General features: G+C 40.2%; 1 protein-coding gene across 2 annotated transcripts in view; it reads left to right on the plus strand.

The window, feature by feature from the left end:
* The window catches only part of LOC308390139 (CAP-Gly domain-containing linker protein 4), a 47,613-nt gene that overhangs the window by 20,695 nt on the left and 3,552 nt on the right, over positions 1–23,366 (plus strand). For both annotated transcript variants that reach the window (XM_080871841.1, XM_080871840.1), the window contains exons 8-14: positions 7,911–8,046; positions 8,538–8,669; positions 14,699–14,881; positions 14,999–15,133; positions 17,813–17,936; positions 22,792–22,856; positions 22,966–23,044. In XM_080871841.1, the coding sequence (XP_080727967.1) occupies positions 7,911–8,046; positions 8,538–8,669; positions 14,699–14,881; positions 14,999–15,133; positions 17,813–17,936; positions 22,792–22,856; positions 22,966–23,044 (854 nt within the window). The remainder of the gene's footprint in view (positions 1–7,910; positions 8,047–8,537; positions 8,670–14,698; positions 14,882–14,998; positions 15,134–17,812; positions 17,937–22,791; positions 22,857–22,965; positions 23,045–23,366) is intronic.

Raw genomic sequence — 23,366 nt, forward strand, 5'->3', positions numbered from 1 at the left:
TGTTCCACTGGAAAAGTCTGTGCTGGATGGAGTAGTATGAAGAAACTTTGAATGATATTTTGTTTAGAGTTGGGTTATGTCATAGTCTTAAAACCAGGCAAAGCAGAAGGATGGTATTTGTGTTTGTCATGTTGATTTTTAAATGAGAGTTTGATGTAACTGTATGCTTGAGAGATGCTTGTTTTCTTTCCTCTTTGCATCCTTTTTGTTTCACTTGGTTTTACTGTGTGTGGGGAGAGCGTCCTGAAGAGTGGAGGAGAGACAGGTGAGCTATTTCATGTGGAAATAGACTGAAGGAGCTGGTAAAACTATCGGCCTAAAAAAAGAAAAAGAGTAAATTTTGAGGAACTAACAGTCACTAATTGTTCATCAATGCTCTCCTGCTGATAAAGCTTCCGTCTTTCTTTTCATGCTAGAAGCGAACAGAGTTATTATCGTTTTATATTTTAAAAGTACTTTTTATCATCTTTGTGTTGTTTTTTTATGTTTTAAATTAAATTAAATTTAAATTAATTAGTTTTTTGAAAATTGTTAGAAAATGTTTTTGGGGTTTTTTTCTTCTTTTTTTTTTTTTTAAATATTTTGAGTGGTAGTGTTAGTCCTTTTTGTTTATCATTATATGTAGGGTATTTGTTTGTTTAGGAATTTAATACAGCGCTTTTTGAAGGAAGTGATATGCGGCATTCCAAGTCTGAAACGGGTGCACGAAAGCCTAATCGAGCAGGTTTTGCTGACAGATTTTATCATATTGACAAAGACTAAAACTGAAAAGAATATTTGCTTTATGTTTTTATTTCCTTTTAGTTTTGTGGGTTTACAATATCATTTCAGTTAGTTCTGTATTTTTCCTCCAAAATTATAGTTTGTATTATTACTTTTTCCCCACATCTAGTTTTAGTTAGTGATGGCTATAGGGATTATGGTAAGGTTGGGCGATTTGCTCCGTAGTGCTCCATCATTTATCCAGCCCTCATAAGGTACCGTGTGTGGGTGAATGCTGAACAGCTGACGTCGTATTAAGACAAAATACTTGCTGCGTCTCTGCTTATTTACCTTTAATATATGATTCAACTATGTGATCCAGTTTTTTTCTTCCTCTGTAAAATCTCTCACTTTTCTCTCCTGCTCTCTCCACCTGTCAGTCCCACCCACAGTATTTCATGTCAAACACCTGGTAGAAAGAGGAGTTAAGGAGACCGTAACTGAGGCTACGCCAATTATCAGCGCCCGAGAAGACATCGTGAACGCTTTCTGCCCATCCCGTGTAGATGTTAGTGAAAATGTTGGGAAGACAATGTTGGAGAAACGTGAACATTTTATTTGTACTGTATAATCTGCAGATTCTGACAGAAATCTGCAAACATCCTTTGAAGCACCGCTCCTCTAAAACAGCAATACGGATAATTATTAGGCTATTTGTAAATAACAAAATTGGGAAACGTAAAGTCAGAAACAAGTCTTTATATTAACGGCCATCAGTCAAACAATAGTGTTTGGTCTGGGTAGAAACAGAGCGCGTCGTGTGTGACGTCTTCTTTTGCGCACGCGGGCCGCTTTGAGGGTTCACACTAGAGCGCGTTTACTGTCACATTTTATTTGTAGTGTGAACAAGCAGACAAAAAAATCAGATTTGATCAAAAAATCGGAATTGAGCATCAAGACCTGCAGTGTGAACGTAGCCTGAGTGTCTCTGCAAATGCACAGTTACATTAAGCCTTAGCTTTAAAAAATCAGTCCAGCAGTCAGAAATATCCTGCTATTTTATGATGGGTTGCTGTAGCCTCTCTACACACGCATTCATTTCAGAGCAGCACAGAAGTCGGGGTGTGAACCTGTGTGCGTACCCAGGCACACCTGTGTTGCTCGTGTGGTTTTGCAATATGTAATTATAATGAGGCAGATTCAATTTATTATAATACTCATATTAATTTAAAGCACAACTGGAGAAATTAAATTTTTAAAAATAGCCTTGACTGGCGTGCTATCGCCGCTCATTTTGAAATAAACGTCTGTCAGCAGAACCCAATTGGATGGTGCTGCTTAAGTGGATACACATTAACACAATACTACCACCACCACCCCAGTTAGTAATGGTATTGGTTATTGGAGATTTCTATGCCAATCAGAGAATAGAACAGATTGGCCAGGCCAAGGTTATTAATATCTGTGTACCAGTAATAAATGCACATATAGAATCTGTATTGCATTTACTAAGCAACATCTCCATCAATCCAACAGTCCAGGTCTTTATAGCATGGATCCTGCATCACATTAGTGCCATGCACCGGTGCCGTAGTCCATTGTAGCCAAAGTTAAGAAGCTTTGGTTACATTTTCAACCAAGACAAAATAATTTCCAGTTGCTAAGCAACACCATTTGGGAATCCATCAAGCACTCTCGGTTATGGCTATCAGATCACTCTGGCACATCATCAACATTCATCTGAGCATGTTCATCTCCGGTGCCTGGTATCAGTATTAGAAGTTTTACAAATGCATGTGCTCATGTTCTTTGTCTGTGAGTCATTCTTTTCTAATCACCGACTCTTACCCAGTCCAAGTTGACAGGCGGCAGTGTGAGCCGCACTGGCTGTTTCTTTGTAGAAGTGAGAATGTCTAATGAGTTCAACTGTAAACGTAGCAGCGCTGTAATTAAAAGCATTTATACAAAATCTGTTGACTAGTCACAGTGTAATTATACTTAGCATTTAAAAAATGCCCTGTCCTCTTTAGTTATTTTTTTGGTCATAATTCTAACACATACAGTGTAACTATAACGCAGCTATACAGCACACTGCATTAAGATAGAAAAGTATGGATGTTGAAGTGTGGGTGTGAGGAATGACAGATATATTGTGGGAAGGCATTAATTGGCAACAAATTGTCAAAGTACAGAAAAGAAAAGAAAAAAACCCATTGTCTTCATGATAATCAGAATCAGAATACTTTATTGATCCCTGGGGGAAATTATTTTTTGTTACAGTGCTCCATTTTAAACCAACATTAAGACAAGACAGACAATACACTAACTAAGAATAGTACAATATATACATATATATATACATACATACATACATAAGTCACTTATAAATAAATATTTGGAAAAGAAACATGTGTAGCTGTAGCAGCAAACAGTGTGTTAAGTGGATGCGTTGTACAGGGAGATGGCCACAGGCAGGAATGATTTCCTGTGTCGTTCAGTGGTGCTTTTCGGTAATCTCAGTCTCTCACTGAACGAGCTCCTGTGACTGACCAACATGTCATGGAGTGGGTGGGAGGTGTTATCCAACATTGTCTTTATCTTGGACAGCATCCGCCTCTCCGACACCACCTTGAGGGAGTCCAGCTCCATCCCCACAACATTGCTGGCCTTACGGATCAGTTTATTAAGTCTGTTGGCATCTGCGACCCTCAGCCTGCTCCCCCAGCATGCAACAGCATAGAGGATCGCACTGGCCACCACAGACTCATAGAAAATCCTCAGCATTTTCTGGCAGATGTTGAAGGACCTCAGTCGCCTCAAAAAATAGAGACGACTCTGGCCCTTCCTGTAAAGTGCTGTGGTGTTTTTAGCCCAGTCCAGTTTATTGTCAATGTGTACTCCAAGGTATTTATAGTCCTCCACAATGTCAACACTGACCCCCTGGATTGAAACAGGGGTCAAGTGTTTCCTGGTCTTCCTGAAGTCCACGATCAGTTCCTTGGTCTTTGCCACGTTGAGCTGCAGATGATTCTGCTCACACCACGTGACAAAGGAGTCGACCACAGCCCGGTACTCTGTCTCATCATCCCTGCTGATGCATCCAACCACCGCAGAGTCATCAGAAAACTTCTGAAGATGGCAGGTCTCTGTGCAGTGGCTGAAGTCTGTGGTGTAGAGGGTGAAGAGGAAGGGGGAGAGGACAGTCCCCTGTGGTGCCCCTGTGTTGCTAATCACCTTGTCAGACACACACTGTGGGAGACGTACATATTGTGGTCTTCCTGTCAGGTAATCAACAATCCAGGACACCAGAGAAGCATCCACCTGCATCGCTGCATCGATATAAAGAATATGTGGTGAAGAGTACTGTACAAGTAATGTCTAAAGGAAGAGGGGAAAAAGTGCAACAAACCACCAGTTTAGGTGATTAATAATGGCAAAGCTGTAACAGTATGACACATAACATCACTGTATAATAAGTAAAAATAAATATACGGATGCAATTAATTCTTAACCAGTTAAGTAAGGCAGTATGGCAAAGATGCATGTACAGATTTTGGTCCTAAGGGAGAGGGCAAGAGAGTAATGGCATAAAAGCTCTGAATTTCTGTATTGTTGCCATTAGCTCTGCAGTGTTACTCATTAGCCTAATCAGTAACCTTGCAGTTTTGTAAAATAGGATTCATGGTACTGTGTTGGTTTCAGTTCTCATAGCTCTTTGGTTCCTCACAGGGAGAGTCCATGGGAATTCAACATCCAAAAAGCCAGTAGCACAGCCTGACAGTGATGATGCTGTGCATAGTTGAATGTTGATTGGTTAAAAAGATGGCTTGGCTTGACCAGGTAATGCTGAAATAAAGACATATGAAACATCAAAGACCGAAAAAAGCACTGATGGTTAAAAAGGACAGTTACAGCAGTTTCAAATTGCTACAAAGAAGTCGTTTTTTCTTTTTTTGTGTGTACGCGTTTTCATACTTTGGCTCGGTCGCGAGAACAAAGTACTAAAAAAAATCCACATTTCTTTTAACATTGTACAGTCTCCCAGTGACAGCATGTGAATACGTGTGCACAGCACCTACAGACTACCAATGCAGGACCATGCTGGGACCTTAAGCCATGTGCAATCCTTTTGAAATGAATCACACTTTTATAAGAAGGGTATTTAGCCCCATAGGTTAAATACAATTCATTTTTCTAATTGAGTTCATTGCACTGTTCAGCTCTGACAATTTGCTACATGGTGTCTCTGCTCTAAAATTAAATGAGGACCCCAGAAATCTTTCTCTTTGTGCTTTGTGTTTTAATTTGAAATCATCGGGCTGACAGCATGGGCCCAGTCCACCTTATGTGACCTAACAAAGCAGGTGAAAGACACTGAGTGCAGTGCCATGGGCACAAATTACCTTACTTTATGGCAGTCATAGGTAATTCAACATCACTAATACTTAATAGCTTTTCCATTTTTCTTCCCCGAAGACAATTTTTTTTGACAGTTATGGGGTCTGCTCTGTACTTCTGGAACTGCATCCATTTCTCACACAGAGTATTTACTAAGTTTCTTTGTCCTCATGCTGAAAGAGTGTCGCGTGAAGACGACCGGAGTAATGAAAAATGGCAAACAGTGATATATCTAATAGAAGGAATTAAATTGAGCTTTGTTAAATGGAATATCCTTTTTACTGCACTAAATCTCAGGAGATCTGTTTCACAAACCATCCGTGTAAGCCATGACATTATAGCTGATGTGAGTTGCACGATTTGTAAGTTAAAACTCTTCAATTACCTCTTGCTACCTATTACTCCTTTCAGTATTACCTCTCTGCAGACACCTAACATCCAACATGATTGAAAGTAATGAAATTTAAACAGTAATGAAATTTTTGCAGTGACACCTAGAGCTGGGCGATATATCGAGTTTTTAAAAAATATCGATATATTTTTATACGAGATATAAGATCTGACAATATCCTTTATATCGATATAGTCTATGTTACGTTATAATTATACTTGCGGAGCCGCAAGTTTGCCTCTCTTTCGTCCACTTCCGTCTCTACGCAACGTTACTCGGCCTCGCCTCTCCTTCACTGAACACAACTCCCCCTCCTCCCCCATCGCTTCACCTGCAGGAAGCGACAAGATGGACACGGCAAATCTCCGTTAACGAGTTACTGCGCATCGCCCGTGCGTGGGGCTGGACGGCGTCAATGTGTTAGCTAGCTAACCACGCTAACGAGCTAACCACGCTAACGCCATGCAGCCCAGAGGTGCTGCACGGACTAAAATCCTTTCATTTTCTCAAAAGTTGACAGCGCGCCTAATGTATGAATTCTGGTTGTGCTTGATGGCCGCGCACCGATTTTATGTGGAACACGGCGCTCAGCAATCTGTCAAAAATGTTTTAGTACGACTTTGGTAAGCTACGGAGCTGCACCGCTTGATGGATTGTCGGAGGATTACGGCTGAGCCTCGCGGAGTGATACGTACTGTGCTTCAACGTAATATTACCCTACTGTGTATAAGGACCATAAATGGCACCTGTTAAGAGACGTGGTTGCGAAGCGGATTTCAAACTCCAGGCTGTCAGTCACGCAGTACAAGTTGGGAACAGAGCAGCTGTGAAATCTGTCTTTGTTATTGTGCTCAGCGTCTTTTAGTTTACATTTTGACTGCACAATTGTGAGCTTTTTGTTATGCACAAAAACAACATTGTTTTCTTTTATTTATGGAGCATTATTATTTAATAAATGCTCATAATTTATTTTTGAGTAAATTTTATGTACATCTGCTCTATGTTAATAAAAGTGCCTGTGTGACATCTGGGACACAGCTTTGACTAAGAACTCTCTTCTTGTTCTTACTTTATGGCTTTAAAAAAATATATCGAGATATATATCTTATATCGCCATCCAGCTAAAAAATATCGAGATATGAATTTTGGGTCATATCGCCCAGCCCTAGTGACACCTTTGCCCTTGCACAAATAATCTTAGACTTCATAAGTAAAGTCAGTTTTATTTAAATACCCCTATACTGAATAAATGTGCCCAGTCTGTAAGGCACACGATACCCTTTATGGCCCCTTCTCATAACCCTTCCTCATTGAAGAGGGAGTAATGAGTGTGCTCAGACCTCAAACTCACTGAAAAACAAACTTGGTATTTAAAGTGGTGCTGTTGAACTTTTTAAAAAAAATAAATAAAAAAATGATGTAGGCCCCATTACATCAAAAAGATTTGTAGTCATTCTTTAAATAACTCCACTTTTATGAAAGATATCTTAAAAATTGACTCTTATTAGATTAGGGAGCACCTTTTCCACTCTAAGGGCTCATGAGTTAAAATTGTACAGTTTTATTAGGCCACAGGAGAGATCATGCTGAAAGAGTCGGTGTTACTGAAGTCCTAATACTTTTATGGAAGTGTGAATTTGTGAAAATAACCTGCAAACAGCCACTTGAGTCAAAGATGTCTGAATTTCTTGCATTTGTCTATGCAAGTAAACCCAAGCTTTAAGGTTTCTGACATTTACCATTTGATGAGTTAAAGTCGGTGAGTGTGGGAAGACCGTTAACATAAGTGATGTTGGCTGGCTTTAGTGCCCAGTGGTATTGATGGCAGTAGTTTATTGTGTAGTGGAGAAACATTAGAACAACGACCTCCAGCTCTTCAAACTCATGTCTCATATTTGCAAACTGTAAGTAACTCTACCATCCGGGATTTTACAATGTGCTTCAAAATGCATAATTTCATTTCAGTTTACTGCTGATTTTCTGTCATGACCAGCTTCTCTGTGAACACCAGATTTATGGTTCTTCGGTCTATGATAATGCAGTGGATCTGGCAGTATACTTAATCACCTGTGGGAGCTTACTGTTTTAGGACTCAGAAGTCAAAGCATTTGATTAATCGCCTCTTCTGATATTCTTAATGTGTACACACTGATGTACACAACTAGCCACCTTCTATTGCCCCTGTTCTTCTTTTTGAAGGCTCCTACCACTATAGTGTGTGTGTTGTATGCTTTTCTCTAAGGCCGTACCAGGAAATACTTTGTGCCAAGTTGTGTGGTTTGCTAATCAAAACTCGTATCTTATCTTTAAGCCAGTGCTCAGAGCTGGTTCCAGTTCTTTTAGTGAATGTTTTGTTTCTTATTGATGTTTTCCATATTTTCTATTTGACCTCCTGTGGTACATACATTTATTAACACAGGTTGGAACTCTGCGGTTCTGCGGCAGCACCGAGTTCTCCGGTGGCCTGTGGGCCGGAGTGGAACTGGACAAACCAGAGGGAAAGAACGATGGCTCGGTAGCAGGTGTTCAGTATTTCAACTGTCGAAACAAACATGGTAGGTCGCGCCCGGTGCTTGAAAGCAAAAACAATGACACACAACTGCTCCCTTATTTAGATTAGAAACTTGGATTACCAACTGTTTAGGCTCTAAAAGTGTAGCTTTTATGTTTTGAGCCCATATTAAATAGTGTAATAGTACAAAGCAAACTTGAATGATCAAACAAGACTTTTTTATGTGTTCTCCTGCATTCAGACATGAGCAGCAACACACTGACTGCAGTTCACATAATAGCATAATCGTTTCCTGGACCTTTTAAATTGTCTGGTCAGTTTTTCAGTGGCGTCTGATCTAACCATAGGAAATAAGATTTGACCTTTTGGCCAAATGTCAGTAAATTCATTCTGTTTTCAGCACTTAAAATGTGTCCTGGCACAGAAAATCTCTTTCATGCTGCCCTTTTATGTATTTAAATTATCCTCATTCTGTGTCTCGTCAGTGATGATATTCTTACTTGGTTATGCTTAGAGCCTTTTCTACTTTTATAGGAATTTTTGCTCCACTGTCCAAGATAAGCAAACCTTTGGAAAGACATAAAACCAGCACTACAAAGAAGTCTACACCCGTGCGCCCCCCTCGTCGCATCGACCTGTCTCGGATTACTTCCAAGATTAACACAGGTGAGAAACAAGCGATAAAGTGTTACTGCTAAATTCAGATAATCAATGTTGGGTCTGCAGTGCGCTTGATCTTGTTTATACAACCTTCTAATTTGTAGATAGAAGTCACAGGAGTTGAATGACGTGTCTGTTGAGCGAGCTTTGGTTTGTTTGTATGTCGTTCTATGGTTATATGGTTTTGTTCCTACGACTGAAGTTGTGCTCAGGTCCTGACAGACCTCCTTAAACACTGCGACAAAGACAGTGATGGTAGCGTTGTTTTTGAAATTAAGTCTTACCTCAGGATTTCTGCCATAAAATACTCTAATAAAAAAGGCTTAAATTGATCAAAACCTGAACTACAAAGATGGGGAGTCTGACTAGCTGGGTGAGCCCTGGGGCAGGTGTGTGTGTGTGTGTGTGTGTGTGTGTGTGTGTGTGTGTGTGTGTGTGTGTGTGTGTGTGTGTGTGTGTGTGTGTGTGTGTGTGTGTGAGAGAATGTTTATTAGAGCAGGTGAAAAAGGTTTTACAAGGGCAGGCATTTCCTCATGCCACAGGTACTAATCTACAGTCCCCTGGATACTTTATTTCATATTAAAAAAATCAACAGAACAGTGCTAACTTCATAGAAAACAAATATTTTCAAATGACAGCATTAGTCATTTACACAGTTCCAAATACATTATTACTGAAGCCACTGACATTTCGGAACCCTCTTACTTTAGGGGGTTTAGGACAGTTGAAACTGACTTCATTGCTACTCCATTGTTTCACTAAATGAAATGCACAATGTGTGATTTTGGTGATTATAATCCTTCTCTGTTATATGACTAATATCATAAACATTTAAAAGTAAAATATATTTGCAAATGGGAGTTTAATTTTTCGAAACGTAGAGGTAATAACATTCAGCAGCAGCATAATATTGCTGCTGCATTGACACTAAGCATTTATTTATTGGCAGATTTTGATCTATTAAAGACTGAAGGCAAAAACTAAATTGAATTCAATAAAGGTGAAAGACTGAGGGTAGTCAAAAAAAAAACTGCAATCAAGTCCAACAGCTCAGAGTGAAGTTTGGTTATTATAGTGTAGTTTCAGATGATGGTGCCCCTTTGTTGTGGGACCAGATGATTGCTGGTTCGTAGATGGAGCCCCTGGTTTAAATGATCCAAAAATCGAAGAAGTGGCGTTTCTGTAAAGAGAAAAAAACAGGTGAGCTTTAATGTTAGTTGTATTCATGGGTTGATTAGTCAGTTAAAGTATTTGAACATTATAGTTTTCATCACTTAAGAAAAGTCAGAGCAGAGTAGTAATAAAGAGGCACTGTCAAGTTGTCATAGTTGCCTCCATTAATATTTTCTTGCCAAAAAAGAAAAGCAATCCATATGTTTATTGGCTTTGCTTCTGTTTAGTCAAATATTTACTTGTTGTTTTGTAGATTTTGTAGTGACACACTCATTCAACATCCAAAATTGATGCCCCTACTGACGTGAGCACCTTTTAGCCTACTGTGGGAGAACTAACTCACCCCACAGTGTTCAGATGATGCCATCAGCTGCAGATATCACTTCAGCCTCTCTTTTGTGCTAAAAAATAGTCCTCCTCAACGTTCCTACCTGGTATGAGCCATGCCACTACATGGATGGATTTATTGCATCTGTGCTTTCATAGTAATCTTATTAATCTTAATCTGAATAGCTTGAAAAATGGATTCGGAACCAGTGCCAAAGGATAAGGCAAAAATTGCTGACTGCTGACATAACTTGGTGCTCTCAGTCTTCGGATGGTTCCTTACCGTTGACATTTGCAGTAAATGCGCTACACCATTGTAAAAGCTGTGTCTTGGTATGGTTTTTGGGTTTTGCTACTCATGCGGCTTATAGCTGTATTGTTGTGGGTGGTGTAATACTCAGAGGTTTTGAAGGCCACTTGAACTGGACGTGATTGGAATTGCAGACCTGAGAGGCCTTTAGAATTCGGTGATTGATAGTCCAATTAAGCAGGATTTAATAACTATGGCATAGACAGGCTGGATAGGCTGGCAGCCATTCATCACAAAGTGCATGTGAGTGTTTTGTGTACCATGCAAGGCATGTGAGGCCATGTGTGTCTACAGCTTCATACAGCCCAGAGAACTAGACTAATTTATGACCACACACTTAGTTTTCAGGGCTTTGTCGAGCCACCTGTGTTACTGTCCCATTGGATCTGCAGTGCAGGCTGCTGGCTCGTGTTTATCTATAGATTGAACGGGTCTTTGTGGAACTGCCTTGTCTCGCTAACCTGGGGAGACAGACACGGCAGAATGCCAGGCTGGCCCCTCTTGGAGTGTGTCAACTGTAACTCAGGCCTCAAAGGGTGGTGAGAACATAGACAACTGCACAAAGCCACCTCCGCTTAATTCATAAAGCCTCAGTCTGTGCTGCAGTCTGCTACTTGAAGTGAATGCCACTATGTGTATGTGGAAGGGATAGATAGCTCTATCTACCAGGAGGTCCCTGCAAGCTAAAGGTCAAGTGACAAGAAATGTTTGGTATTCTGAGTTGGAATGTAGGCTCTTCTCTGCAGTTCAGAGGAAAGACACAAACTCTGTCTCTGAAGGGAGCATTTCCCAGCTCCCCCTAAATGTTAACTGAAATGGCAATCAATAAATACCAGGTTGATTTGAGATTTTTCTAATGACTTTTCAAAGAGCAATGTAAAACTTAAACACGGGCGTCCTGTTGGTGACTAGAAAGAAAAATGAGACAGTTTTATGTACCTGTTGAATCCTCATTAGAAATTAAATGTGTTTATGCACAGATGTTGGTTGATATTGTCTATTATAAACAAAGTCCCTCATGTTGGTAATATCCATACAGTCAGTTTTTAGTTTTAAAAGCCTGGAATTAGACTGTCAAGCCCCTGCCTTCGATTACTCCCTCATCCACAGTACACTGGATCCCTACTGTATGGCTCCTTATGCTCACAGGGGGGGTCGTCCCAAGTGGCTCATTTGAGCTGGGTTTGGCTGGGCTCAGGGGGGAAGGCCTGACCACCAGCCGGTCACCAACAAGCGCACCCTCCAGGTCTGACTCCCTGCTGGGGCTGGGGTGTGTTTCCCCTGCCCAAAGTGTCTAGTTGCCTTTTTTTTCTCCTGCATGCATGTTTATTCCTTCTGGAATCCCTAGACGAGGTTTTTCAGGTGTATCCAACTGGAAAGAGACCCCTGGACACACACAAGGACACACTAGAGGGATCATGTCTCTCAGCTGACTTAGGAATATGTTTGCATTCCCCTATCAGAGCTGAGGGTCTGGATGGGGAGGTCTGGAAATCTCTCCTTAGGCTGCCACTGTGACCCAGGCCTTGATAAGCAATAGAAAATGGATATGTGGACGGAGAGCGGTGTATTCATTATGATGATATTTTCTCAGACGGATACCACACCATAAAAATAACAAAGTGTTGAATAAAGAGCAGATATATTTAAAGTCAGCAAACGATATAAGAGGCTTAAAATTACAGTTTGTTGCTAAAAGGTTGTTAAAACACAATTACACGTACTTCTGCAGGAAATGCTGTTTTTCTGTGTTGAATCGGTCTAAGATTCCTTTTGAAGTTCTTTGGTGTTCACTGTCATTTAGGCCTTTGTGTGCACACAAGTGCTTGTCTCAGCATGTTTGTCTGTTTTTTGTTTGTTTTAAAAAAAATAATTTGATTGTGTGTTGCAGTAAATGAAAAGTCAGCTTCAGTATTCATGTATCATTTATACTCTGCAATGTCATGCTGTCCCGTATTTGCATTTCTTCACTTCCCTCCGCGCGCCTTATCTTTTCAGTGTAGCATTTTTGGCTCTGCCTTTAACGCAGTGCTGCACTGTGTGTCTTCATAGACTCCTCATTTAAAATTCTCCTCATTTAAAATGCTCCTTATTTCCTGTAATTTGTTAGACTTCATAAACTGCCCTTCTAGGGCTCAAATCAACAAAACCAAATCTTGGTCGACTGAAATCTTACCTACTCTTCAACCACTTGATTTACCATCGGTGAGGGTGGGTGAGGAAAAGTTCACGCTTGACTTTTTGGTTATTTGTTTGAACAAAGTGCAGTCACACTAGCAACCAGCAAACTAATTGACAGCTGGTGTCAGTTTGTTTGGAGCGGACTCAGAGTACACGTTCAGTTCATTTAAACACTAATTAAGCAAGTTTTGGCAAGTTCACAGTTTCAACATCGCTGCCTTTTTCTTTTTTTTTTTCTTCTCCCTTTTGCGACGGTAGATTATTCGCCCTGCTGCCAGAAGTAATGTGGGCTATTGATGCACCACTTTTCTCCACATGGAAGTAACACTGGCAGCCAAAAATGAGAATTTGGTTGGATAAGAGCATATCAACCGGTCGATCTTGAGACTACAACCCCGTGTGTTTTGCACAGGGTTTGCACAAATTGACCCGACATTTGTCCATTTGGAGGGCTGCTTTACATGCAAAGAGCTCCGACTTTGTTGACAAAGTTCCACCTATGTTGTTTTCAGTATAAGTGCTTTTTTTGGCAATCAGGTTGCTGAGGCACGCCCTTAAACGGATACAGTGTGACACCAGTGCAGATTATTCAGTCAGATTGATGGGTTCCTTAGTTCAGCCAATTTAACCTGTCTGACTAGACAATCTTACTACAATTTCCAGCTGTCAATATGGCTTTTATTTACCAACCTTGCTATCTGATGAATAATGCTCTTGTGTCTCTTTTGTGTGTGTGTGGGTTGAAAGGTTTGTCTCCTTCTGTTAAAAACACACCTGATAATCAAAAAAGTGCATCTGGTCCTCATCAAGACACAGAGGGCGACACCTCAATCGTAAAGACAGGTACTGGAGTTATAGCTGAGCTGGCTTTAATGCACTTCCTATCTGAGAATGTAGTGTGGGGATGTATTTGAGCTTTAGCAGAAGCTGGGGGAATTGTTCAAATCCCGCTTCCTCATCTGTGTCTGTACACCTTAATACTTGAATCCAGCATCCTAATCCATCTGTGTCAGTGTCTCTTTAAACAAAGTACTGCCCATGTGAATTAAAGCGATGCTTTTAATAAACAATTGTGTATAATGCATAAGCAAGTGCTGCATAAATTCCTCCATACAGTGTTCTCTGTGCATGAAGCATGCACACAGAAATGACAGAAACAACAACTGTCTTTTCTTTTTCTTTTCTTTTTCTCTTTTTAAAATCAGTGCTGAGACAAACTACCCAAGGCTGACAATTGAAAACAAGTTTTGGGAAAAGCTGACAAGTTTCTCTCACATTTCTTTCCAGGTTTCAATTACTTTGTAGCTGAATCTTCCCTTCTTAAAGCATTCTGGCACTGATTTAATCAATTAGCTTCCAAGAGTCGGGCACTTAATGAACTAATGGCCTGTGAAGGTCTGTGAAAGTTAAAAGCTTAATGAGGTCCAGCGTCCAAATAGCTTCTTAAGAGCGAAATCCGGCATCCTCGTCTTCCATGTCATTCCCCAGTGTTGGGCGGGGATTAGCATGTTGCCCTTTAGTTGGAGCTTGGTAATGGTACATGCAACTGCAGAAGACTGAGCTCATTTGATGTGTGCTACCTTAGATTGATGTGACGCTGCTGCTTAGTTTTTAGGCAAAAAAAAATAAAAAAATAAAGTGGTAATTGCCAAGATCCTGCTGCTGTAGGCACTGTCACACTTGAAAGAATAAAATGGAAAATGAATAATAGACTGAGCTTCATTATCTCAGTGGCATTAGAGTTACTGATATAGGTCCAAATGGAGGGATGGTGGATTCATTATTAAGAGGAGAAGCAGGCATTTGGTGCCGTGTGATTTTTAGATAAAGTGGATAATAATGTAGACAGCTAATGTCCCAGCTAAGCCTAGATGCAACAGTTGATAAGCCATTTTGATATATGAGTAGCGTGTGTGTGGCAGTATGGCTGTCTTGGTGTGAATTAATTATTAATGTGAGCTATTGAGTTTGCTTTGGCCATTTCATTAGATTTTTTTTGAGGGGTTCCTTCTCTTATTTTCTTGTTTCTGCATTGCACCCACAGGCATCCTCTCCCGCTCTCTCTCCTCTTCGTCGTCTTCCCTGGACTCTAGACAGGGACCGGGCGCTCGACCCCGTCCGCTGCCCAGGCAACGGCTTCCTGCCAGGCAACGAAGGGAGCGTGTTTCCCCGAGTCCCAGAATAACACCTTCACCAGCCCTCCGCTCTTCTGCTGGCACCACTGCAGGTCTAATAATCTCATAGTACTGTATTTCATGATTTCCCATCATTAAGCAGAATCAGCCGCGTGAAATTGAGAGAAATGATGATCAAAGCTAACAAATGGTTTTCCTCTTCCTCGCAGGTTTTCGAAGCCGAACCCCCTCAGGTAGCAGCTCCCTGTGTGATGGCTCTGAGGTGCGCCTCGGGGAGAGGGTGCTGGTGGTCGGTCAGAGAACTGGTGTGGTCCAGTTCTACGGAAAAACCAACTTTGCTCCAGGTCGAACACATTTTCTCAAACACATGTGCTCTACATAAAAGATGGGTTTAGTTTGTATTTTGTGAGATCGCAGTTCAGCAAAATTATTAAAGGTAGATATCATTTAATACAACATTCATTGTTCGTCTTCTAAATTATAAACCTGTTAGCGTCATAATAAATGATAAAGCAGAGCATGATTTACAATGTGGCTAATTTGTAAGTGACAAGTCGCTGAGCATACAGTGTCCTTAGTTTCTCAGTCCAACCCATCCCTGGATGGAGGCTTCAAAGCAGGACTAACCAGTGGATGATGTTATGATGAGGCTATTATTCAGCGTTTGATGCTGGCATTTATCACATCAGCTGCAAAGCACATTAATCACATTCTGATATTATTAAGAAAAATGTCTTTCTCAGCTTATTAACTCATCAGCTTTATTCACAAATTGTAAGATGTAAATTAGTGTGAACAATGATCAATATTCTCAATCACTGTTCCTGTGGTGCGAAATACCTTCGCTGTGTCAAAGGTGACTGGCATGGCCAGGATGCGCGCAAGATGTTGTGTGGTGACACTGCCACGACGCATTAGCTGACGCATTTTATAGAAGCCAAGTCCGCCTGTTTAGGTGGAGAGGTTGAGATGCTCGCTTTGGATTTTGGATTTAAATATAATGTCAAGGTTTTTATTTATTTATTTATTTGTTTTTTTTAAACAATTGGCTTTATTTGACATGGGTCAAATGCAAAACATCACTGCAGTGACTCCAAAGGATGCCTTATTGAAAATAAAAGCTAATTAGAAAATGCAAAACTACAATAACTTGGGTGTATTGGATATAGACAGGACAGTTGATAAAAGTCTCATTATTGTGGAATTTCCTTAAAAAAGTACCTTAAGTCAGTGGCAGTGGTATTGTGCTTTATGTTGTGCAGCTTTTCTTTTCTTTCAGGCGACAACAGTAAACATTGCTACACTGGAATCCATGTATATGAATGAATTATAGCATACTGAGGAAAACGTGTGCTTGGAATTAAATAATGGAATTAAGTAGAAAAAACTTTTTGGGTACATGACACCTTGAATTTGGAAAGAACTTTAACAAAGAAATCTTAAAAGCTTTAAATATTAATGATCCTTTTAATAAATCATGTTTGTCCTTACTTTGCTGTTTTCAGGGCAGTCATAAAGAATTAAAGTTACCACAGTTTTCTTTTGTTTAATGTGCCTGTCCTGTATAGAAGTGATATTCTGGTATTTTTAGTGAGTAGTTTGGGATAAACTCATTGAAACGCAACCAAAGAAAGGACAAGAGTTGAGTGTAAACCTAACACCTGTTCAAAAATTAAAACCAGAGTTTTGGGGTTTCACAGTGAAATAACATGAATAAATGAACCCAATCAAGATGGAGCAGTTTTGCCTTGAATTGCTGAACTTTTGGGGAAGCTCTGTTATGCTCTTGTCTTTCACCTTGGATGAACTCAGCTGCATTCTCATTCCCAACTTATTGCAGAGGGAATCCTTGAGTGCAACTGAAGATACTTGGCGGACAAAAAAAATTAGATTTGAAGAAGCTGTTGCTGAGCAAAAAGCCATTGAAACCCAAACAGAAAACAGCTCACAGTATTCATTAATATTTAGGTAGTAGTTCTGGCCCAGCACTAGTCATGTATGAATAAATAGTGACGTATCTCACAGCACCGAGGATCACGTTTGAAGGGGTTTCAGTCTTAAGTTTCCTTTGATACTCTTAAATCAGTGTTAGCGATGCGTTGTTATCTCACTGCACTGAGCGCTGCGCTTCCATACTAAAAACAACAGCAGCTGCTGGATACTTCACAGCAGGTTGACTTATTTTTAGAATTCTGGCTATACCTTCATCTGGCACTTGCGAGGTGTCTTAAGGCCCTCGTAAAGAGAAAGGAGAAACACTGTCTGAACTTTCTGGCTCACATTGAGGAGTTGCATCATTTTACAGGACAGTGATTGAATGTTTAAGAGCTAAAAAGTTATTTATTTAGGAGCTGCCTGAGATGGAAGTGAAATATCGCCTCTGCCGAATGTCCTAATTTAGGGCAAACTCTCCTATTTAGAGTTTTCCAATATATTGTTCCCAAATGGTGTACTGTGAGCTAGGTGTAGTGATTTTGTCAGTTAAATATTATTATCATTATAGCTATTAAAATGAAATAACAAAATCTTATTTTATCACATTTGTACAAGTCGGACATCCTCAGGAAGATGGATTTGTGTGGAGATAAAATCACACAAAACCAGGAGGACTTACTGTAAAGCTCCCTGTTTTATGGCGTCAGCTGAGCCAAGAATGCCACTGGGCAGTAGACTGATGTTGGGTTGAGTTAAATAATGCTAAAAGCAAATTAAAGAAACACTTGGAAACCAAATATCCTTCTTGGAGAAACCTTGGCTACTGTAAATAATTGTATTTGAACCACAGGAAGCAAGAACATTTGATTTTTAGGAAAGCGTCTGTAACAGGAGCCGAGTAACCAACTCCAGCAGAAGCAGCCTCAGGGGCAGCCAGAGAGAGAAGCTTATATCTGGTAAAAGGTCATTCAGTCATTTTTTAAGAAGTCATTTGGTGTCGCCAGTCTAAAATTGTGTTTTTATTGTAAGGTGTGTTGCTCATTTATTAATATGCCTCTTGACACTGTTGATTTCCGGTCTCTGTGCAGGACTCTGGTTGGGCATCGAACTGGACAAGCCGAGCGGTAAAAATGACGGGTCAGTGGGAGGAGTGAGGTACTTCACCTGCCCACCAAAACATGGAGTCTTTGCTCCTCCGTCTCGCGTTCAGAGGTGAGTCTGGAATCTTTAAGGTAGCTTTTCTTCTCAAGATTAACGGTCCCTTTTTGGTTTTTGCCAGTGGTCATTCGAGGACTAAAAACAGATTTGTCAAAGAAGAATGTTTTTCTAAATGATTAAAAACTTGAGAGCAGATTTGATGGTATGAATTTGGCAATAGACCCCAGAAACCCAGAGGTTGCATTTCATTTCTTTCATCAATACATTTGAGTGCACTAATGAGCTCCTTTGACAGTATCATTTGTGTAAGTACTGACATATTTGATTTTGCCCTCTGTGCAGCTAACAGGGCTTCTCTGAACTGGTGATTAACTCGAGTCTGAGTCGTCAAACGCGAAGCCCAAGGCCCTCTCCCTGCATGACTTCTCTGTTTAATGTTTCACCTAGTAATGAGCCAGATGCCATCATCGCTGCTTTTAAATATTGATTATGGATAATGGATATATAAAGGTGGTTATATTTACCCACCAGTTTGTTGAATGTACAAACGAGACATCGCTTTAAAATGCTGCATTTATTTAAATGCGAGGCAGGTTTTATTAGTGATGCGTTCTGACGCTAAATCCATATTTTACAGCTGAGTGGAACAAACAGAGATCACGAGTTATTTCTAAGTCATATTTAAGAATGCTGCTAAAGTGCAAATGGCCATATTGTCTGAATGTAGTTGTGGTGGAGTACATTGCATTGTTTTTACTGTCGGATAAGCAGCGTGACATGTTTAATCTTCACTTCAAAGTCAGTTGTTTTGTGACTACATGGTTTTATCCTAATGTTTGATGAGCTTTTGGAGTTGTTTGTTCTCGTACCCCTGATTGTCTTTAAAGTTATGGAACAAAGTGTGGGATTGCTGTTCAAATGATCTCACCCATCAGCTACCTCTCTGCACTGTGGGGATGGAAAAGAAAAGTTTTATGTTTTAATATTTGGCAGAGACGGAGAGCGTAAACGATAGAACTCAGTTTGACAGATGGGAGTCAAAACTGCTGCAAACTGTTTTCATTTAGATTCTCAGTTTATCTTTATTCATAAAAAATATTTTTTACAAATAACTTTTACACACAGAAAACAGGATAAAGGTCGATTATGAAAAAAAAGGTTGATGTTGAAATGATGAATTAGACGTGTATTGAGTGAGTTTGGGCTTCAGGGAGGGAGCGGCAAAGACTGCAGAATCTATCACTGTGTTGATATTTCCTATGATGTGATAATGAATGGCTTTTTGTCAGCAAGGCCACTATAACTCCAACTGTGTTGTTTTTTCTCTCTTTTTTCATATGAAAGTAAGTCTGCTGTGTCTAAAAATATTGATTCTCTGGTTACTTTTTGTTTTACGAGGATCACAAACCACAGTCTCATTAGTTGAAGTCCTCTGCTTTTTGTTGCTGAGCTGTGTTTTAATTCTATATTATAATCTCCTCCCAGACCTGGATTAGGGTATCAGTGAGCTCCTGGACATTCTGTTATACTATTTATTGATTTATTGATACATGATGTTCCAGAGATTCTCATTGGGATTCAGGACTAGGGAATGTGAGGGCTGCTCAGTAGCTTGAGTCCCTTTATATTCCAGAAACTGCCTACAAGCTCTGAGGATTTCATCGTTAACAGCAGTCGGGGAGCTGTTGGCTAATGTGGAAGTCTGTGTGACCATTGATGCCTCCCCGGACCATCACTGACCCAGTGTCAAATGATGATCTTACCATATAGTCTCTTTCATGTGTGTGAAACATGTGCACAGTGTGAAGCTGCTCTCATCTATGAAAAGAGCGGGGTATTAGTGTTGGATCTGCCAGTTGTGCTGTCTCATAAGTGCTGTTTGAGCTGCAAGACGTGGGGCACAGTTCCCACTTAAGGAAATTGGTTTCTCATGCCGTGCTCACGGAGTCTGAGTGTGACAGTTTGGTCAGAAAACATGCAGGAGTCAACTGCAGGAGGTCAACTTCTCGGGCTTCCTCTGTTCCTCTTCGCACAGTGAGACTGTGCAGCGAGACACAGCAAACTGCCCGGAGCTGCACTATCTGTGCAACCTGAATGAGCTGCAGGTACTGTCTCACACCTGTAATAACAAGGACACTAGGAAAAATCAATCAGGAAAGATGAGAAGAGGACAATGGTCTGTAGTCACCACCTGCACAGCCATTCCTTTTTGGGCTATTGTCCTGTTGTTGCCTCCGCAGTCGCTTCTGTTTGCACCAAAGTAGGTGAAATTGATTCATTATGGGTTACGCTAACTGGACAGACTGATTTCCCTGAAGTGTAACTGACTCTGTGTTGTATTGTGATGATCAAGTGTTCCCTTAGTTTGTTTTGAGCAGTGATATATCTGGATCAACACATGCTCTAAAGAAAGGGAGTGCCCTGAGTTTATGATACGAGACAAAATAAGAGCATCCTTGTAAAAACAGAATATCGCACAATAATTGTTTCCTGAATCATCTTGGAAATCGTTAGGGAAAAAGTTTAATTACTCCCTCCTGAGAGCGTAAGTGTGTGTAAGGGAAAAATGTACAGCCCTTTGTGGAGCTGCTGTTGTTAAAAAGCAGCATATAAGTACAGTGGAGTGCAGAACAAAGGCAAATTCCACTGGAGGCCTAATTATTATACAGAAGATATGCTCCCTGGCATACATACACACAAACCACTGAGTTATTTACTGCATGCATTGTTTTGTGTTTACTTCTTTTTCTTTCTTTTTTTGCAAATTGAATAAAAGCTGTTGACCTTTTTATTGGATGGCTCATTATTAGCACAGTGTGTCAAGTGTATTATGTGTGTCACAACTTGATAAAAGCCATTACACCCTAAAAAGCAGCTGGCATTGGAAATACTAAACATGTTTATTGTAAAGGAGCGGTGAGAACTCATGGACTGGTGATTAAATTAACACATTTAACCTTTCTTTCTGGGAGTAAATGCCACTTATGCTTCATCTCTATGCAGATCTACCATTCAGGATTTGATGGTTTTTTTTGCTTATTTCTTCCATTTAAAAGCTGTTTTTTGTTTTGTTTTTTTGGGAGGGATTCCAGCTGCTGTTTTTTTTCCTTGTCATCTTTTATTAATTTTCTTTTACTTTACTTTTTTCCTCCCTAATTAACTCCAGGGTACAAAGTGTGCTCAGCTAAGCACATGCTTTCCTGCTGTCAAATCAAGAATATCACTTTGTCTCCATCCAGGAAGTTGCTTCTCCTCCTCCTTTCTTTTTCCTGTCAGCAGCTATCACAATCCATTAGGAAGACACCCCCCCCATCCCTCCTCACACACTTTTCCATTTTCCTGTTTTGCTCATGTGCTGTTTGGCACACTGATGTTTAATAGCTTCCAATATTTGAATGCCTTTATAAGTGTTATTATGGCTGTTATTATATAGTTGCTTAAGACAATCTTAATAAGCAAGGTAGTTTATCGTGTCAGGCAGCCAAAGCCTGTTTTTATTTTTATTTTCTTTCCCCATTCAACTCGTTTTGACAGAGGTGGCCATCAAAAGCACACCCACTAAACTGAATGTGTGCTTACATCTGAATATAACCAGTTAGATCCTGATATTTTTTTTTCGAATTTGATGTAATTTATACACTGTTACAGTCGTGTATGCCCACAATAAACATTGCCAAGTTTCAAATAATGAGGTCAGCATGTACAAGTAAACCCCAATTAGCCAAGTGTCTTGATCTGTCTGATGGCAACGAGAGCGAATATCCTTTTATACTAATTTCAGACACAAAAAGCCCCACCAAAGTCCTTCAAGAAGCAATTTTTACCACTTTTCTCTGTGTAGTTATATTGAAATCAGTATCTAAATGAATGTGGAGGAAGCCTCATCATTTTTCTTTGGCCACAGGGATATAGAAAACACATTTATGGAAATCAAACCTGATTTAGAAACACTTCAGAAGTTTGGTGACTTTCTCCCCAAAAAAGGTTAAAAAGCCATTTTGCCACCTGTAAGTTATACTTCTTCTACACACAAACAGTGTCAGCCAAGTGAGTTTTACACTTGACTATAGATTTACACGGAGCAGCAGTAGAGTACAACATATGGGCAGGTGTTTAAAATGAAGCACCTAGCCATACAGCTAGGAAAGAAAAGGTCGCCCTAAAGAGATCGCTGAATTTTTTAGCAACAATTCAGGTTGGGAAATTTCTTCCCTACTAGGTGTTCCAAAAAAATAGTAACACTGCAAAATGGAAGTTAAGGAACCACAACAACTGAGCCCTGAAGTGTTGGAAAACACAACATTACAGTTGGGTTGCAGAGTGTGGAGGCGCATATTAGCTGCAGAGCTCCAAACATCCTCTGGCATTAACATCAGCACCAGAGCTGGGAGCTTCATGCCGTGGCTTTCCATGTAGCTGTAATGTATCAGTACTCAGTACTTTTGTCCACGTAGTGTATAAATGCTTACCACCACACAGCTGAAACTCTACCATCTGTGTCAGTGCAACAACATGGTTGCTAATTTGTTTCTGTTTCCGGATCTAGATTGGCTCTTTGTATGCTTTAGTGTTCCTGAATGATCACATCATTTAGTTTTCTGTCACTGGCTCCACCAGCCTGCTGTTTTTCTGTTTATGAGGGACAAAGTGGGCTTTAAAAGGATAGTGCCCTCAAAGGGAGAAGGGCTAAAACAGCTCTGGGGGAAGGGGGCTACATCAAGCATCACTGCAAGATAAATAAGGAATGTTTTTAAATTGTGAATCACGCAATGCCACCCTAGTAGGGTCCAAGAATAAAATTAAGGAGCTGGAAACAAGCAAATTGGGGCCCATTTAATGAAAATTGTTTTTATAAACTCCAAAGGTTGTCTCATTCTGGGAAAAATCAGTTGCCTGCTTCTTTTTGCAGAATCCATGGATCTGTTGATTGCCTTTCAGAGCTCACTTCCTCGCGCCTCAGTCATCCTCTAAGTGGTAAGAATTCTGCCTTCATTACAACCTTTGAACTACACTAAATGTGACTTTGCATTTATTATTCTGTGTGTTTGTGTTGAAGCAATTGACTCCTGTTTTTGCCGTGCAGGGACAATTCGTCGCAGTTTCAGCACATCATCGGCCATCGCCACTCCGAAGGAGACGAACAGAAGAAGCCCCGTTACCAGGTGTGTCTGCCTTTCCTGCATATTCCTCGTATTATTTCCTCCCCAAGCTTTCCAGCTTTATCCGAATCCCCTGCAGCAATGACTGAATCAATACTGATAAGAAGCAGTGGTATTAGTCAGCAAAAGGTTCTTTTAAATGGCCAGTGCATGATTGTGGTTATAATGAGCAAGAGCAGGAAACTGAGAATCAATCCCTCAAACACAAAGCTCCCATGAATCTCCTGTTTGCTTATGATTTATTCTGTCACACTGCCTGCCTTTTCTCATAAATCTTTCTTACTGTATTTTTTTTGCTGTTTCCACAAACAAAACAAAAATAAAA

Source organism: Rhamphochromis sp. 'chilingali', assembly GCF_963969265.1.
Source record: "Rhamphochromis sp. 'chilingali' genome assembly, chromosome: 21".
Lineage (NCBI taxonomy): Eukaryota > Metazoa > Chordata > Actinopteri > Cichliformes > Cichlidae > Rhamphochromis > Rhamphochromis sp. 'chilingali'.